Below are 19064 nucleotides of genomic sequence, written 5' to 3'. Positions count from 1 at the left end.
CGGGGGTGTAGGGACTCTGGAGTCTCATACCGGTAGTTTAAAAACCCTCAAGGAACCGAGCGAAGAGGGTGAGTGGGGACTTTTCTCTGATCATGTTCATGAAAGATCTGGGCTTAACGTTAACTCCGTTATTCCTTGTACGTCATTTGTTAAAGACGACCAAACTTCGTAATTGCGCGTTTTATCGTTGTGTACTATGTTAGAACGCTTTAACAGTAATAGTTACTGTTTACGTGCGTAAGCTAAGTAGCTTGCGTTATGTAGCCACGCCGGCTACTGTCTTGACAGGACGATTGTTTCATATACAACATGCTTAGTTAACTTTGTTTAGACATTAAAGTCACTTAGTTAAATCTTACGGGATTAAAAATAAGACACATATCTTATGTCCGTCTTTGATTTAACTTTTGTACGAATCTCGTAAACACTTAACGCTGCCGTGTCTTGCGGACTGACTTTGCGTGATTATCTCACAGCGAACGTTTTTCGATTAACTGTTTGACTTGTGGTAGAAGTTTAATTCAGAGCACTGCGCATGTCGTCGTATGCAAGTTATGTTGTATAGCAATTCTGTTTTAGTTTCCAAAGCTAGCACGTGTTTAGCCAATATTGTGCTCTTAGATCATTGTGTATGTGGTGTTGTTTGGTGTCCACATCATCCCACTGACTGTCTCCATGATTTCCTTCCATTAAAACGTTCCATCATGGCTTCTTTTTCCAGCTCGTAGAACATGCTGCAAACTGCTGATCTGAGCTCAGATTTTGCTGTGTTTTTATCACGTGGAACAAGTGCATAATCTGACCCAGTGTCAGTTGCCGGTGCAACCTTGTGTTCTACAATCCAATGGTAGTGATTCCAGCGATTCTATTGGTCAGAATGTTACCCGCTCTGACGTGATTGGTAGAGGGACAGTAACATCTGGCTACATTGGACACATATGGTTGCGTTCGCGTCCACACAGTAACTAACAAATAGCCATTACAAAATAAAATACATTCATTTATTTGCGGTAATTTTGAAGCGCAATTCGCAGTTTTTTTTTTTATTATTTTTTTTTTATCACGTTTACGTTTTAACTGGTGTTTTGTTAGTTATGATGGCAAACGTTCGGTTAAACTATGAGTGGAAAAATAACTGTTGCCTGCCTTGTCAGTTGTAAAGACTGAGCAGGAAAGAATTTAGTGGAGTTATTAGCACAACAAATCACTAATTGCCCAATTATTGACTAAAGGTAGTGAAATAAATTGGAGCACATTGGCAAACTTGGAGTTCCTTAGCAAGAACTTGCTTTTCATTTACTGAAACATGGATGAACGACACTTTCACATGGTTTGAATGCATCGTTTTCGCAGGAAAAGCCCGGGGTTGTCTTTTAGGGAAGGGTTTGCAGGAAGTACATAAACAGAACACACTTGTAGCAGTTATGGGCTGTTTTCCTGGATTTGGTAATGATACAAAGTAGTAGCTCGTTGTTGTGGGTCAGTGATTCATGGCTAGTTCTGATTTCAGTGCTGTTTTTTAGTGTCACCCAGTCCAAAAGGCATGACTAAAGTCTTTTCAACATGCCTGGAAAGAAAGGTTGGAGTAATATATTTTTTTAAATGCATAATGTAATATAAAATACCTCCATCGTGCATTTAATTCCACATGATTATGACAAGAATGGAAAGTGACTTTTATGTCAAACTTGTTGTTTTCTTTATTACAAGATCAGTGTTTTGTTTATCTGGCTTTCATCTAAAAACACATTTATGTGGTGTTTGTGCAGGTCAGTCCCTTTAGGAAATGGCAGTGAATGTACGTGTGGATGCAGGACATTCATATAACCGCTATGAGCTGCTGGCTTGGCTCAATGAAACTTTACAGACAGGCTTCACTAAGGTGGAGCAGGTATGCACAGGTAGGTCAGTGTGTGTGTCTATATGTAAATAAAACCTCATGCGTTCTGCTTTCACAGTACATATGTTGTGGAAAATAGGGGGTGAGTGTAAATAAGCACAATATGTGTGATTATTCTCTTTGTGCATCTTATTGCAACTTTTAATAATTGCCCATAAAGTCTGTATTGTGTGACAAATAAAATTAAACCGAATAACTGGACTTTCGTTTAATGAGTAATTGACCTGAGGCTTAAGTTAATGTTTTGGAATTAAGATAATTTCTTTTCTGAGCTTAATGATTTCAGACAAATCCCACCACTAACCTGCTCAACTGAGCACCGCTTCACTCTTGGGTGTAGTCCAGGTGCCGACTGCATAATGTACTGCTGCCTTTGTAAATGAGGTGCTAAATACTATGTTGTTTTCATAGTTAATCTGGCCCTTAATGTTTGGACTGGAATTTAATATTTTCAAAGAAGCCCTTATTGCCACCAGTTCCATTTATTGATTACTTTTTTTGTTTGTTTGCATGAATATCCAGGTGCAGCCTATTGCCAGCTGATGGACTGGTTATGTCCCGGGTCCCTGGACCTTTCTAGGGTCCGGTTCCAAAGCAATAACGTGGTTGACTGTATCCACAACTACAGTTTACTGCAAACTGCATTCAGAAAAGCTGGAGTTGTCCGAGTGAGTATCTTTTATAAGTGGTCAACGACCAATAAATCTGAGCACATGTTTAGAGCCAGACAGATTCATCACCTCAATATTAGCTCATCTCAGACATATTATCAGTGTTTATATTGGCTGATGAGAATAAATTACAGTATAGAAATATTAAAGATAGTTTTGAGTTTAGAAAGTGTCTCCACATAGTTTGTTATCCAGGAAGCACTGACATCTTTTCTATTCAATTGTTGTGTGTCCCATTCAGTACACATGTATGTTGTTGGCCATTACGAAAAAAAGAAATTTAAGTGATTCGAATCCAGAGTGTGTTCTTATGTTCTATGTCTTAAAATCCAGTATTGGTCGGGTTATAGTACTGATTCCTTTATGAGGGTCTTTGCATTGTTGGTGAAAATGTTTTCTGACTTATGTTGATATTTCAGAGGTCTCTTTATTCTTTTAACCCCAGCAGATGGAAATACACCAGCTTTGTATTTATGAGGTTTTTCTTTTCTCTTCATCTGTCCAGCACATCCCCATTCAGGCATTGATTAAGAAGAACTCTGTGGTGGCTCTCACCTTCCTGCAGTGGTTTAAGACATTTTTTGATAAGAACAACGACAGGGAGTACCACGCGTTGGAGGCCAGAGGGGGGCAGAGTATGAGTATGTTTCCTTCTGACTCAGGTGGGAGCAATGTGCAGCTATGGATTTTTCCATCAAATAAATAAAAAATAAATGTAAAAAACACATCCTCTTGTGCAACAGGTGCCAAATATTTTGCAGACATTTTGCCTATTTCTGCAACAGTCTTGTCATTTCTGATTAAAGCTATAATGAACATTTATGTAACATAGACCAAGGTCTGAATACAAAAGGTCTTTGCTTTAACAGAGATATGAAGCCAGCAATGTCACATATTTCTTGCCTGTAATAGTGTTGATGTGTGTTTAAATATTGTCAGTGTTGTTTTTATTCCCATTACAGATGACCCTTCCCAGACCTCTTGTCCGAAATTGGAGATTATTGTGAAGATGAAGGGCAAAAAAATAGAAGAACCAAGACAAGAAAAACCAAGGGAGAGTTTGAACATGAATGCTGATGTGGTAGTCATGATATCTGATGATGATGACAACGATGTGGTGGATGTGACGATGGAGCAGAAAACAGAGACAATGGAGGTAACAGCGAACAGAGACTGTGCACAGGAGATAAAGAGAGTAGAGCAAGCAGAAGCAGCAGTGGACAGCAGTGGTACTTTGTTGAGCTTCATCAGAAGATACTGTAGTGACAATGTGGGTACAAGTACAGACACTCATACTTCTGGCCCTTTACTTTCTGCCATTTTGAGACCATCCCACCAAAAAGACATCACCAAGGCCAGCTCACACACACCGTACTGCCTCTACCTCTACATGGGGGTAGAGCTGGATGGAGGACAGACCACAAGCGTTGTTCTGATTGGCTACTTTGACCAGAGCTCAGGGGTCAGTGTGGTGAAACTGCTGCACACTCTCCAGCTGAGTGTTGATACTGTTGATCCAGAAACCTCAGCGGCCATGGACACTGACACTCCTACAGTTGAACACACAGCAGATTCTGATGCACACCTTCTGATTGAGATGCTGAAAAAATCTGGACTTTTTCTGTCCAACCTTGCTGTGTTTCACTGTAATGCTCCACACACAGGGTTGAGCCAGGTAATTGTATCCAAGCTCCAGACTTACAACCCAAGCTTAGTGTCGCTCTGCGGCCTCCCTGGGATGGCAGGAAGAGCATTCCAGACCGGACTCCTTGTTTCCTTTAGTGGCGTGGTTGACTTGGTTAGAGCGATCCACCATCACTACTCCACCTACCACTCTGTTAATGACGGTCTGAAAGAGATATTTGCTGGTACAGAGTCCTATAATTCATCCCATTCTATCTCTGCACAGTGTTTATTTATTATCTGCACTGTGCAAAAGATGGTCAGCAGCTGGAGGGATTTAGTGGCGTATTTTAAGTCGCTTGGGCAAACAGAGGACACTGACCGGATTCGAAGCCAACTGATGGATTATAAAGTCAAACTGCACTTCCTCTTCCTGTCCCAAATTTTGGAGCCCCTTCGAGGTCTTCAAGAACTGCAGCAGTATGGCACAGCGGACGTGGCTGTGGAGCTCCAGATGACCTCCATCTTGATTCAGTCCTATGCAACCAACATCCTCCGGCCCTCGGTCACCGAGCGCTTCCTCAGGAGACGAGACCTGCAGCTCCTCTGCAATAAGAAGGAGCTGCTCCCCATGGCAGAGGTGAATGTGGGCTCTTGTGCCAGAGAATTTCTGTGGGCCACTGCTGTTGTGGATCTTGGGAAACGGGAGAGGAGCAACTTCCTGAAGGGTGCAGTGGCTTTCTATAAAGCGGCACTCCAGAGTTTAGCAAAGAGTATCCCTGAGCAGCTTGGAGACGCGGCGCTGAGAAATATCGCCACAGTCCTGAAAAATCCTGAAAATATCAACGTAAGACGATTTATTTCTCTTATAAGTGAGACATACTGCAGCCAGTTATAGCTCAGTATTTGTTGAATCAGAGATCATGTAAAAAATAATTAGATGCATTCAATCTATTTTCCCTGCTTATCTGTACTTTGCTACATGTGATATCTGTGTTTTCCCTTCAGGATAATACGTTGTCCAGAAATGTGCTGTCAGAGTTGGGGGTTCAGCTGGGTCTGTGTAAAGCTGACTCTCCAGAAATGCATAAGCTGGCACAGGACTACCTCAGTTTCACTGAGAAAGTGAAGGAGCCACAGGCGGGTGGAGAAGGAGAGGGTCATTGCTGGGCAAAGGTAAACTGAGGTTTCCTTTCGGTTCTTGAATAAAATGTGTAACCATCTCATTACTGGGATGAATACCTGTGTTGACTGGAGAATCCCAGGCAGCCCATTGCAATCAGTAACATGTTCATTCAGTTGGTCATGAACTGAACATACTCTCTCTCTGTGCAATGTCAGTATTAGAAATGTAGTAAAAAAAATTTTTATATATCATTATAATTTTAAAACTTTATGGGCAATAAGACCAGTTGACCTTATGTAGAAATGTTACATTGAATATCAAATGTCATTACAAGAGCTTCCTGTATTGTCTCTACAGATGTTGCATGGCATGAAACCGTACTCTAATCTGCATAGACTCCTCCTGACCCTCCTGGCATTGCCGAGCTCTCTATGCAGGACTCAGGTGTTTGATAAGGTGAGTGTTAAAAGCTAAAGCTACCCAGGAAGCTAACTGGTTCATTTACTGTGTATAGGTGGGTGGGGGAAGGTCCGATGATAAAGGTAGATCTGGGGACTCAGGTGACATGAATTTGGTGATCCCCTCACCTTTCCTCTAATGCCCCCAGCAGGTTGACATTTTTTGTGAAAACCTTTGATACACGTTCATGTCTTACTCACAATAAATTGTGATCCCTTAACTTTTCCTCTAGCACCACCATCAATTCAATTTGTGCATTTCGTTCATGAATAAATAGCTGCAAAACTGACGTTCCCATTAGCCTCATTTGTACTTTGTGTTAAGTGCTAACTAGCAAATGTTAGCATGCTACCACACTAAATTAAGAAAGTGAATCATTGATCTAAAAAGATGTGGGTTTGTGTGATTGCTCCTGTCTCAAGATGTTACAGAGCATCAAGGCTCTTCCTGAAAGCAGAGAAAGCCCCAGAGCCACACCTCGACCAGGCAGGTGGGCAGAGAGAACCCGCGTCCGCAGAAGGAAACTACCGGTCCAGAGGGGTTATGGTGGCAAGAAGAAAGAAAAGGTGGATGAAGAGAGTTCATCAGAGGACAGTAGTGACAGTTTAGTGGCCAAACCCAGTCTGCACAGTTCTTCCAGACACTACATTATAGAGGACTCAGACTACACAGATAATTCCTCTGGTAAGACTAGTAGGTGTACACTGAGTGTGGCATGTTTCTGTATGAGCTTTAACTACATGAAAATGTGTTTATTGCCATTGATTAATGAAGTAAATCTATCTAGATGCCAAGAGCAAATTCCAAATGTTGTTGTTAATAATAACCGATGTGACTGTGCTCTATTTTTATCAGATGTGGTTGACGTCACTGAAGAGTCCAGAATGTCTCAGACCAGCAGACTAAAGGCAGAAGGTAAGAAGTGTATATTAATGAACACGATCTATAATAATTATCTCCTTGCACTTTATCTAATTTAACAGATTTAGAACTTAGTTCTTTCTCCAGTGTCTCCTGCTGTACTGAAGCTTGAGTGTTGTATCTCACTTGTAAGTCACTTTAGATAAAAACCATCTGCCACATGAGTAAATGTCAATGTAATAAGCTTAAGCACATTGTGTCTGTCTACAGTTTTAGATGAAGAGAGATCATGTATAGATCAATAGTTCATTGTCACTGTGTTGCAGGTGAACAAAGTCCACCAGCAGAAGTTGAATACGTCTTGGGCAGTGATGATGATGGTGATGATGATGACGACAACATTGTTTCAACAAGCACGTCGTCCAGCTCTACACAAGTACTGGTAAGTGCTGGTAATTTGTAGCACTAATAACTTTACATACTATTGGAGCTGCAACAATGATTATAATTGATCATAAAATGAGTCCAAATTAGTCAGAAAGGTTTTGACAGAATTGGCATTAATTAATTAATTGGCAACTATTTTGGTAAATACATTTAAAAACACTCACATTCTTTTTGAGCTCTGGGATGTTGTGACATTTTAGAGATTGGTAATAAAAAGAATCATTAGTTGCAGCCCTATATAGTTATGTAAGGTAATTTGGTAACCGTGGTAACATGTTTGCACATGTGTTGCAGCTAATAATGTTCATAGTCATGTATTTGTTAGTGACACCAGAAAAGATAAATAAACACTTATGATTCTATGAAGTGCTACAGAACCTACTGAGATTTTCCCATGTGCGATGATGCAGGACGACGGTTGTAAAACCATCTGTTCAAGTAACGTCATGTTTTCTTCTCTTGATTTGTTTGTAATAAATCTACGATGACCGGCAGGCAGCCCAGAACACTTCCACTAGGGGAAACAAGCTGCAAACTCGGAGACGATGCAAATTCAAAAACACATACAAAACAAATACGACAACAGAAGTGTGTGTTTGTCTGTGTGTGTGTGTGTGTGTGTGTGTGTGTGTGTGTGTGTCATACAGGGTGTGAATGGGGAGCTGGTCTGGGGCGATGTAGAGAGTTTCTCTCCTTGGCCAGCCATCATCCTCCCCTGTAAGGAACAGAAGCTGGTTCAAGGGAGGAGGCTGGTGGAGTGGTACGGACAGAAGGTGTGCTCTCAGGTGAGTCACACGTGCAATGGACAGATGATGGATGCAGAAATTCAGGGAATCTGAGTTTATACAGCATGTAATCATGTACATAAATGCTTCCTCTACATTGAGACAGTATGTTTTTCACCTGCTTAGTTACTGATATTCTAAAAATTCTCTGCACTGATGTCTTGCCTCTGATTCCAGACCAATTTGCAGGATCTGAAACCATTTGCTGCCTTTGGCCAGCACTTCTGTGCCAACTCCTTCGCCACCCTTGCCACGTACAAAGAAGCCATTTCCTTGTCACTGGAGGTCAGTGTGTTTTGAAATAAACAGGAATCTAAGTTATGATATGTAACTTTTCCACATTAACATGTCTAAAAACAACTAGACCTATGTTATCTGTCTTTTTGAGTTGTGTTCTTAGATTATCCCACATGTCTCCATCAATTCTCAAACAAGAGAAAGCTGTGATTTTAATCATGATAAAGCTCTGTTTCATTTGGTTGCCTGTCAATGACGGACTATCCTCTATGTGCATGTGTGGTGTTGTGGTTGCCTGCCAGAGGCTCAAAATGTACTTTTATCCAGTTTTAAGCCACTTATTTGAGATACACTTTTTAGATCTTGGTCATTTTCAACTATGTATTTTAACCAGATGAAGGATTTTAGTCATTGGCCGTGTGGAACTTAAGTTAACAATCCTGAGGTGTTCAGATGTGTTTGCATGTTTGTCGACCTGCATTACATATTTGTGTTCTCGTCCATCAGGAGGCAGCACTTCGTTGTAAGAAGCGGTTTTCTGCGCGTCCTGATGATGGTGATGAGCTGTTGAAGAAGATGTTGGACTGGGCCCTCAGAGGTTTTCGACCCACAGGGCCAGACGGATTCAAACCACTGGCTTCCGTACACGGTACAAACATCTGTTTAAGAACCCTGAATAGATAAAAGATCATTATCAATAAACAGATCACAGACTAGAGGGAACTCACTGATAAACCATGACAAATGAAGCTGCTTTTCTAAATGAAAATGACAGCACTGTGGTCCAAATATTTCTTCTGGAGCTTCACAGTAAAAGCAGAAGAACGTTGCTGCACTGTGAACAAGGTTTGTTACTACCAAATTAATTATATATAAGATATGTATTCCTCAATTGCATTATAGAGAGTTTAATTCTGTTTTGTTTACTCTAATAACTCAGTGAAATGTCTCATTTTGGGTTTCTTGAGGATGTATTACAGCACTTGCTATTAGAAGAAATAGCCAAGACATCCTGTAGTGCTCCCTGGTAATATTATTTTCCAGCCTTTAGGTTTAATCTCTGCAGTTGTCTGTGGTTTATGGGGAATGGAGTTTGTTAGAGGCTGTGAAAAACATAAAATAAACAGAAGTATTGATTAAGGTTAAGGTTTCAAGGACGGTTATTTAGTCATTTGTTTTATTACAAATGTCATTGAGATTTTGAATGAGGTTTTCTTGAAGAAGTTCCAGTTTCCTCGTCGTGTTCCCAAAGTCCCAATTTTCAGCTCAAGCTCACAGTTAGTTTGTGCACGAAAAAGCAAAACTGAGAAACACAGGAACTGAACATGCATGCACAGTCAGTCGTTCACAGATAAATCAAAAGGTAAAACAAGCCAGAAATTAATCAGCAGCCACACAGATTAACATTGATTTGAGGAGATGATTTGCCATAGGCATGTAAGTGAATTCCATGGATTGCACATATCAGTCATAACAGTTCTATATAGTTTTGTATGTGATGGTCACCTGAATGACTGTCCTTTTTCCAGGTGCTTCTAAATCATGCCACAGGCAGAAGGTGAACATGACACTCCTCCTGAAACCCACCTCTTCTCCCCCGAGCAGCAAGAGGAACATCGGCTCTGAGGTGAAAGAAGTGGCCGTCTCCATGAACAAACTGTCGTGCCACTCCAAAGAGAAGTCCTCCCACAAAGGTGGAGAGACTGCAAGGGGAGAGAGATTTGGCACCAAAGGAGGGGTGAAGGAAAAGGGATCCAGAGGAGGATGGGCAGCAGAGAAACACAGGAAGGGAGGAGAGAGAGACGACTCAGGGGGAGGATTGGGAAGAGGGAAGGGTGAGGGAGGATCGGGAGGAGAGAAAGGAGGGAAGGGACAGAAGAAGAAAGGCAGTCTGTTAGATGGGGTTGATGCTGACATGTCACCAGATTTTACGCCGTACAAGAAGAGGGCCTACACCAAAATCTACAACAAGGTCAACCAGGAGACCACCGTCTACACCCAGCCGAACCAGAAGCTTAGAGGTACACAACAGAATTTAATTCTATCATTAAATCGTGAATGTGGATTACATGCTAAGAAACACAATTGATGAGTTTCATTCATAGTAATTGAACATTTTCAAATGAGAATCAAATGTACAATTATGTGATTATGTGGGTGGACTGGTGTATTGCTCTGGATTGTGTTGCAACATTTCTAGATCCATTTTCTAAGTTTGTGTGTGAAGTCCTGATGTTTTCTTGCAGAGGAGACCATTCGTAAGATCACAGACATGAAACAGGACATCGAAGGTGAGTGCTTGTTGTGTGTGTGTTTTTTTTTTTTTTTTTTTTTTGTATTCTACATTTTTTTCCATGTTTATGCATAAAAATTCATTTTGTAATGTTACATGATGAATTATTTTCATTATTCAGCAGTCGCTCACGTTATATCCTCAATCAGTCAATTAATGGCTGTGTTTACATTGTGCACAGTATTGTAAGAAAACCTCCAGTGAATCTCTCTTAAACTTTTATATGATTTAAACATAATGAGCGTACTTATGTGTATATAGTTGCATTTGTTGTATCCATAAAGATAATTTCACCCAGTCACTTATTTGTTCCTCACTTGCTTCCTCTACATTGAGACATCCCCTTTGTTTTTTGTCTTTGTTGTGTTTGCAGGCTTCTGCTTGTGTTGTGGAACTGAAAAGGTTGAAATATTCCACCCTCTGTTTAAAGGCAGCCTCTGCTTAAAGTGTAAAGTAAGGAACCATCAACTTCTCTTTCTGTTTCCTGAAGCATTTAGACCATCCCTTTTCTCTTTTCCTCCAGTAAACACAAGTAACAATAATAATTAGAGTCCTTTTACTTCGTTGCTCTACAATTAAAATGCATCTTTTCACCCAACTGTGAAAGATTTGATATGTATTTTATTAATAATGTAAATTGTAAAGATGAGCTTGTTCCACAGTAATAGGCCCAGGTCATAGACTTGGACTGTGTGACATTGTTTAACAAACCAAATGAGTCTCCACTGTGAAGTATTGTATTAACACGTGTTTTGAGTGGCCACTCAGACATCCTTGTCTTATATGATGTTGTCATAGATACATAATAAAACACAAATACCAGTCACCATGACTATTAAAACACATGATCAACCGATTCCAGAGCTGTGCAGGAGAACTAATCTAATTGGTGTCGCTGTGTAAATAGAAATCACTGTCAGACTGGTTCTATTATAAAACAGATCGGATATTTGTTAAAATGTAGGTGGTAGGTGGAATCCCACTTCTGGTGAACAGACAAAATAACAGAGTCAGAGCACAAATGTGTTGCTGAAACACATAAAGTCAGTAAGTTTCCCTAAACTTTTAAAACGTCCCTAACCAGTGGCTGTGACGTTGTCTGTTTCCTGCAGGATAACTTCACAGAAACTCTGTTTCGTTACGATGAAGACGGGTATCAGTCCTACTGCACCATCTGCTGCTATGGACTGGAGGTCATACTTTGTGGCAATGACAGCTGCTGCAGGTTGGTCTGTTCTTCTCGTTCTATACATTTAAATCTAGCTATCTAAAGAAAGCTGACAAGTAAAGCCCAGATGTTCTTTTATTCAATCTTCTGCCCACCTTCTTTTCTCCTCTTCTCTTCCTCTCTTTCTGCAGATCTTACTGTGAGGACTGTCTGAACATCCTCGTCGGTCCAGGGACGTTTGAATCGCTGACGCTGGTGGACCCGTGGATCTGCTACCTGTGTCAGCCTCACCGGCCCCATGGAGCTCTGATTCCCAGGGAGGACTGGAGCGTCCGTGTTCAGGAGTTATTTGCCAACAACAGCGCCATGGCGTTTGTAAGTAAACCTTTTTATATTTTATATTAAAATGTATTGCAAGTATTACACACCGTAAACGTCTGTGTAAATATTAATTCTTCACTAAACAACTTGATGGTAACATGCAGACAAACTGAGGATGTTGCAACAATTAAATACACAAGTTGCACATGTTCATATAATGCACTGTACTCAAAAGGATCTTAGTCACAAACTTGTGTCATATAAAATTTCCCTTTTTTCCAAGAAACTAAATTTATTAACAAGGAATCACACTGGCTCAGTTACTACTTAGTTTTTTCTTTGTAGGAGCCGCACCGTGTTTACCCATCCATCCCCGCCAACCAGCGCAGACCAATTCGAGTTCTCTCACTGTTTGATGGCATAGCAACAGGTGAGTACACAGACCAAGATCGAGGCTCGGAGTTCAGAGCATTTTCTAAGAACGTTTCTACGAATGCTTTTTTAATTTCTCCACGTTTCCCAAAGCTGTACTTATGGGCAAGTGCATGCACACACACACACTGTAGATGAAGGTGATGCTTAACAATTGTAAATGACACACAGACATGTTTTGTAGCTTAAGCAGTTTTCAGCTTTATAATTCATGTTACTGGGTGGAAACTTAAGAAAATAAACTTTAAGTTCGTTGCTGCTCGAGGCAGACATTAAACTCTCATGAAACCTAAAGTGAAGCAGTGATGATACCCTGGAGTTTCATGTACACAATCTGCTGTGAATGTCAGTCTGTCATATTTTCAAAGTGTCTATGAAGCAATATAAGACACCATGAAGAATGAGGGAAGGAAAGTGGATTTTAGCCAGAGAAGCTGAAGATGAAGAGGAGGGAGAGGACAATGACATCAGAAACGGGCAGATCAATTGCAAATCAAATAATTAATAATCAAATAATAATCAAGTATAAACTGAAAATGAACAAAAGCAATAAAACCTGAAATCAAACCTATAGTTTTTGGTTCCTCCTGCAGGTTCTCAGGTTGCTTTTACCCCTCTATGTTTGGACATGAATGACTAATAATCTATGATTGTTTCTGAGTGTGCTCAGTTACCATGTTTTTGGGAAACACCCCTTGATGATGGATTTCACCATCATCTTAGGCTGAAGATGGTTTTGGAAAACAAGACCAGTGGTCTCACTCCTCTGTTCTAACCTCACTATTCTCAGATACGTTCCTGCTCTTGTCTGTTGTGACCTAAACATTTTTAATTATGATCATCCAGTATGTTTGTGTTTACTTTCTGACACTTGTTGTCTGTTAGAAGCTTACAGTATGAATGTGTGTGTGTCTGTGTTTTCTCAGGCTACCTGGTTCTGAAGGAGCTTGGCTTTAAAGTCCAGACATACGTTGCCTCAGAAGTTTGTGAGGATTCAGTTGCCGTGGGGACCGTCAACCACGACGGGAAGATCCTCCATGTTGGTGATGTCCGGTTCATCACAGAGAATGACGTACGTACACACACACACAAACTGACAGCTGAGTGTTGATCTGCAACATGTAACTGAAACGGCGTTTGGTTGAATAGTGAGTTAAACCAGCTCTTTGCTCTTCTCTGACGATCCAGATCGAGCAGTGGGGTCCGATTGATTTGCTGATCGGTGGCAGCCCCTGTAACGACCTCTCCATCGTCAACCCCCTCAGAAAAGGCCTCTATGGTAAGTAGCATGTCAGCTTTAAATAAATTGATTGTCAACAATTAAAAATTTATTCATTGTGTTAATAACGACCAAATTGAAATGCCAAATAGTCGCTGATTCCATCTGGAAAGGTGCTTTCTTATATTAGAATACTGTTCAAATACTTTGAATAGTCTTCCTGTCTGTCCACCGATCTACTGTCTCTGCTAAATGAGAAATTAAAAATGAATTTGCAAAAACCCAAACAACAACAGACTTACATTTCTTTTCGTTTTTAAATTACAAATGAATTACAAACGATCCGATGATACCCAGACTGCGTTGATGAAATAATCATTATTTTCAGACCTGATGAGTAAATACTTTTCCCGCCCTAAACTGGCCTCTGCAATGCTTTGATCCTGTTGTTATGCAGATGCTGGATATTAGTGTTTGAAACCAGTATAAAAGTGTCAGTGCAGAGGCCTCTGCTCTTTGCTGTAATTCTCTCCTCTCTCTGGCAGAGGGCACCGGCCGGCTCTTCTTTGAGTACTACCGCATCCTTCAGCTGCTGAAGCCCAAAGAGGGAGACCCTCGGCCGTTCTTCTGGCTGTTCGAGAACGTGGTCTTCATGAACACACATGACAAAGTCAACATCTGCCGCTTCCTTGAGGTTTGTCCAGTTCAGTCCTGTTTGGTTTCTTTTCCTCCGTTCGCTCTCCTTTCCTCTACTCTATCCATTTATTTGTTTCTTTCCTCTCTTTCCACCCTGTTTTTCTTCCTTCCTTGTTGCTCTGCTGTTTATTTTTAACTAAGGTGCTAAACTCAGAAAGACTGAGCTGACTGTTGCTTCTCTCTGGTTCTTCGACAGTGTAACCCGGTGCTGGTGGATGCAGTCAAAGTGAGCCCAGCACACAGAGCCCGTTACTTCTGGGGAAACATCCCCGGGATGACGAGGTAAGACATTTAATTAATCGTGAATTATAAGAGTTAAATTACTCACAACTAATAGTTTCCAGATGTAGTAGTGGTGTCAGTGAAAGCAAAAAGCATTTGTTTTAAAACATGAAATGTTTTTATGTCACATCCTTCATATGTAACAAATCAATTGTGTGTGTGAGGCTTTTTCTTGAATTTTACATCTGTATTTTTTGGTTTGTACACTTCCTGCTCTTCCATTTTACACAAAGATGAATTAATGACACAGTGGACACCTGTGCACAGACCTGTAAAAATCTCCCCATCCCATTTGCATAAGAACAAGATGCCCAGACCAAAATAGACACAAGTGGTTTTGTGACTGTGATTTTTTTGCATCTATTTTGTTACTAATTTTGTGACTTTGTTTTCGTTTTGTGTCTCTTTGCTTCTTGATTGTGTCTTTTTGTTTTGTGTCTATTTTTGTGTCTATTTTTATTCATTTTGTTTACTTGTGGTTGTTTGACTTATTTTCACAGTAAACAGGTAGATTTCAAACAGAGGCTCTGGTCCACGGGCCCCTGAGTCTTCTGATACGTGGCTCTGTGCCCGATAAACCTGTTCAGTAATCCATGATTGTATATATTATCTTGTCTGTTTCTTTTATTTCATTCTTTCTTGTTTGTCCATTTTGTAAATCACTTTGGAACTTATCTTTTTTATAAATGCTGCATGAATAAAGTTTGCCTGTTTGCTGCTTATCTCCCATCAGACCCATCATAGCCTCCCAGAGTGACAAGCTGAATCTTCAGGACTGTTTAGAGATTGGTAGAGAAGCCAGGGTCAGTGACCGGACCTGCGGGTTCAGTTTTGTTTAGTTCTTTTTGTCATCTACCATCTCATTCCTTCCATTTTGTGTAATTTTAACAATATTGATTACGATGTTAACTACTACTACATGTTGTTTTTGTTCCAGGTCGCAAAGGTGAGGACGATCACCACCAATCCAAACTCTCTGAAGCAGGGAAAAGGTGTGTCTCTGCTGCCTGTCGTCCAGAACGGCAAAGAGGACAACCTCTGGATCACTGAACTAGAAAAGTAGGCATCAGTGTGTGTGTGTGTGTGTGTGTGTGTGTGTGTGTGTGTGTGTGTGTGTGTGTGTGTGAGAATGTGTGTGTGTGTGTTAAATTCCAGCATACTAAACAATAATCAAGTATGCATGTCTACTGGTTTCATTCTTATTCACTAAATGTATGTTCGTCTGCTCACAGGTTCATTTAATACATTTGTGTGTGTGTGTGTGTGTGTGTGTGTGTTTTCCTCATTGCAGCCTGTGACTGCTGTGTCCTGAACTTTGTGTAACTGCAGTCAGGCGTTTCTGGGCTGAAAACTTTAGGATCTTTGTTAATGTGCTGAACGTTCCTCTCACAGCATCAGATATATGCTGTACTCGATCTGAGCAGAGATTGTATTATTTACATAAAACCAAACACAGCAGTCTAATGCCAAAGCTGGATAAGTATCAGCCAACTCCTCTGCTCCCAGTTTGCAGCAGACCCACGAGTGTGAAGGATGATCAGACACAAAAACAATGCACAGCAAGTTAAATTTAGTCTGAGGCAGGAGTTCTGGAAAGCGTCAAATAATTCCAACTTTTATTTCGGTGATCACTTGTCAAACACTAGAAATAAAGCGTTCACATTACAAAATGCCAGGAATCTGCAGTTGACATATTTCATTTGGCACCACACACAGTGTCTTCATGGATGATGTCGGTTTTCAGTCAGTTGGCTCTCTTTGTATTTGCTGCAGTTCTTGTTCTGAAGCGCTCTGCACAGACAACCACGCTGCGTTGATGGAGAGGCCTCATTCAAATAAATGAGAGGGCTGCGGTTTTTCATCTTTTTGAAAATAGCCCTCGTCTCCATCTAGAAACTTGTTAATGAAGTTCTTTATTGACGGATACCCCTCGCTTTCAACTTGCTGTGTTCCCACTATGGTGAAGCTGCTGGATAGCAACACAAACATCACCAACACACAAGTTGCAGTCACTAAACGTTACAGGTGTGTAGGCGAGATCCAAACAAAAGACGAGTTTGAAGTATCTCAAGGCACTTTTCAAATAGAGCAGGGAGAGAGAGAGAGAGGGACCATGCAATAATGGTAGTAATAATAATAATGACAGCGGCAGTAACAGAAAGATAATAACAGCAATAATTATTATTATTAATCATTATACACTTTGTATGGTCTGACCCATGAGTACTGGGTCGGAACATCTACATGTTGACGGGCATGTGTCATCGTTTTTCTTTTTTCACGCACTTTACAAAATGAAAACATCTGGATTTTAGCTAACACTTCCTTCTCCTTCATTCCTCACCAGAATCTTTGGTTTCCCCAAACATTACACCGACGTGAGGAACATGAACCGGCAGCAGAGGCAGAAGGTGCTGGGGAAGGCGTGGAGTGTGCCAGTCATCCGTCACCTCTTCGCTCCCCTGAAGGACTATTTTGCCTGTGAAGAGCTATTGACCACATCCACTACCATCACCAACGCTACCTCCACCTCCATATCCTCCCCTCCCTCTCCAGACCTGCAGCAATTGAGATAGGGGGAAGTTGGTTATGTTTTATGTAGTGTAGTATGCATAGATGTGCGTGCACGGAGGGTTTTCCCTCCATATGTCTTATAAGAAGTAGATGGAGCATAAATGGTCTCTGTATTCAGTCTCCTATTTTTAAAAGGCCAGCTCACAGACAGGCTTTTGTGGATTGCTGCCTCGGGGCCATTTTGTCTCTGATGTGCCCCCGAGTCTCTTGCATCATGTCACACATGTAGTTCCTGTGTGTAACAGTCACGCTGGCCCCAAAGCCGCTCTTTGTCTTGGGTAGAAAATAGCAGGTTATGCTCCCTCCAGAAAACTTTGCAGGATGAGAGGTCTACCAGTGTCAAAATGAATGGTGCTGCATACTGATCAAATTCAGATGATTTCCTTCCTTTGTGGCCAGTAACCGTCTAAACTATTTGTGTCGTTTGTATTTAACATGGAAATTATGAGATCGTGCCTACATCAGGTATTTGAAGTTTTTAACCATTTTTAAATGAACACAAAAAAATCATTGTTCTATGGTGCATGTTAAAAAGACATTTTTACCACTGCTACATTTGAGTTATTTTTTTAAAGATGTTAATGTGTGGATCATTTCAAACAGAGCAGACCTGGGAGCTGCCTCGCTGCTTTATTGTCATATTTGAATCATGTTTCCAGGACAAAAACAAAACGTGCGTCTACTGCAGTTTTAAACGTTTTTAAAAGACATTGCCTTTCTCCTCTATTTCCTGTGCCAAAACTAACCGAACCATCATAGTTGATAAAAGGTTAAAACAAAAAAAAGACCTTTGTTCAAACACCAACCCTAAGACCTTTTATCATCTATTTTCAACTCTTTTTTCCAACGTTTTGTATATGTTTGTATTGTTCTTTTTTTTTTTTTTAAATCAGGAAAGTAGGGCTGCAACTGATACTTGTTTTTCTGCCAAAAAGATAAAGAGATGCCACTGCACCATTAGGTGACCGTTTGGGCATTTTTGTTTTTAAAAAAAAAAAAAAAAAAAATGACCAAAAAGGTGTGAATTAATAAATGACCTGTTGTTAATCAACTAATCATTGCAGCCCTACAGGGAAATGGAAAGTAACTGAGTGTAACCTTGATTGTGTGTGTTTAGGAGGACGTGTTGCATTTGTATTGATTGTTTTTTGCTGCATTGTTGCCTTTTGGCAGGTGTGTGTGCTCTGCCACTTTTACACCAACAAAACTGTGATGGACACAAAGACCCTCAAGAGCCTTTATGTTGTTTTGGTGCAAAATGATAACAAAGCCATAGTGATGAATAACAATCATCTGTACCACGTTTTGATGAACCATCAGTAATGTTAATAGTAACACTGGTGCTTTCCTTACTATAGCAAACAACACACACAACACATTAATCACCTGTTGTCCAATACTGACAAGTTATTGAACCTGATACCTCAGATGTTTGTAGGAAGTGACCACAATATCAAATGTTTTATACTTTATGATGAATAATCCTCATGTCCTAAATGACTGATTCTTGTATAGAATACTAATGCATGATATCCTGACTGATGATTGTAACGTGAACATGTGTTTTGAGGACTGTTGTTTTGGTGGTGGTGGACTCAAGACCTGTATTTCTGTAAAATCCTGCAACAAAAATAGAAAATGAATTAATTAAAGATATAAACACTCCTTTGTATGTAATTCATGAGTTATAACTTTTGCACTTATCAGTAAGAAGCAGCTGAATCAGCCAAACTTGCTGGACCTCCTTACAGTCAAGAAGAAATAACCAGCTCAACTGTTAAATCTTCCAAACTATCTTACATCTCTTCTCTCATTTAAATCTAGTATCCACAGAACATGATCCAATAACGACTTAACCCCCGATATCCCTCATGTTCACACTAATGTTGGCAGAACTGATTTCAGCTACACACCAATTTTGGTGAAACTGTCCACCAGGTTTTCAAATATTTTCTATACTATTCTAGTGG

At 40.4% G+C, this 19064-nt stretch overlaps 1 protein-coding gene across 1 annotated transcript; it reads left to right on the top strand.

Moving 5' to 3' along the window:
• The first annotated feature begins 1389 nt into the window (after positions 1 to 1389).
• LOC130174194 (uncharacterized) lies at positions 1390 to 18759 on the top strand. Its single transcript, XM_056383801.1, has 26 exons — positions 1390 to 1579; positions 1770 to 1901; positions 2423 to 2568; positions 3077 to 3233; positions 3534 to 5041; positions 5203 to 5370; positions 5678 to 5776; positions 6202 to 6463; positions 6635 to 6694; positions 6967 to 7082; positions 7735 to 7872; positions 8050 to 8157; positions 8617 to 8758; positions 9639 to 10130; positions 10356 to 10400; positions 10776 to 10855; positions 11515 to 11627; positions 11762 to 11945; positions 12237 to 12321; positions 13250 to 13395; positions 13512 to 13602; positions 14088 to 14236; positions 14435 to 14520; positions 15254 to 15323; positions 15458 to 15579; positions 16868 to 18759. The coding sequence occupies exons 2-26, from the start codon at positions 1787 to 1789 to the stop codon at positions 17094 to 17096; spliced, it is 4911 nt and encodes a 1636-aa protein (XP_056239776.1). The 5' UTR covers positions 1390 to 1579; positions 1770 to 1786; the 3' UTR covers positions 17097 to 18759.
• Positions 18760 to 19064: the final 305 nt, after the last annotated feature.

This window comes from Seriola aureovittata, chromosome 9 (genome assembly GCF_021018895.1).
Source record: "Seriola aureovittata isolate HTS-2021-v1 ecotype China chromosome 9, ASM2101889v1, whole genome shotgun sequence".
Taxonomy (NCBI): domain Eukaryota; kingdom Metazoa; phylum Chordata; class Actinopteri; order Carangiformes; family Carangidae; genus Seriola; species Seriola aureovittata.
The sequence above is the reverse complement of the archived record's forward strand: the minus strand, read 5'-3'. Positions and strand labels throughout refer to the sequence as shown.

What these genes read in the sequence shown, in the direction of transcription:
- LOC130174194 (XM_056383801.1), top strand. Translation starts at nt 1,787, where the DNA reads ATGGCAGTGAATGTACGTGTGGATGCAGGACATTCATATAACCGCTAT. An exon ending in CCAGCTCTACACAAGTACTG is followed by an intron (nt 7,083 to 7,734) that starts GTAAGTGCTGGT and finishes TGTGTCATACAG; the next exon opens with GGTGTGAATGGGGAGCTGGT. An exon ending in GCCGAACCAGAAGCTTAGAG is followed by an intron (nt 10,131 to 10,355) that starts GTACACAACAGA and finishes GTTTTCTTGCAG; the next exon opens with AGGAGACCATTCGTAAGATC.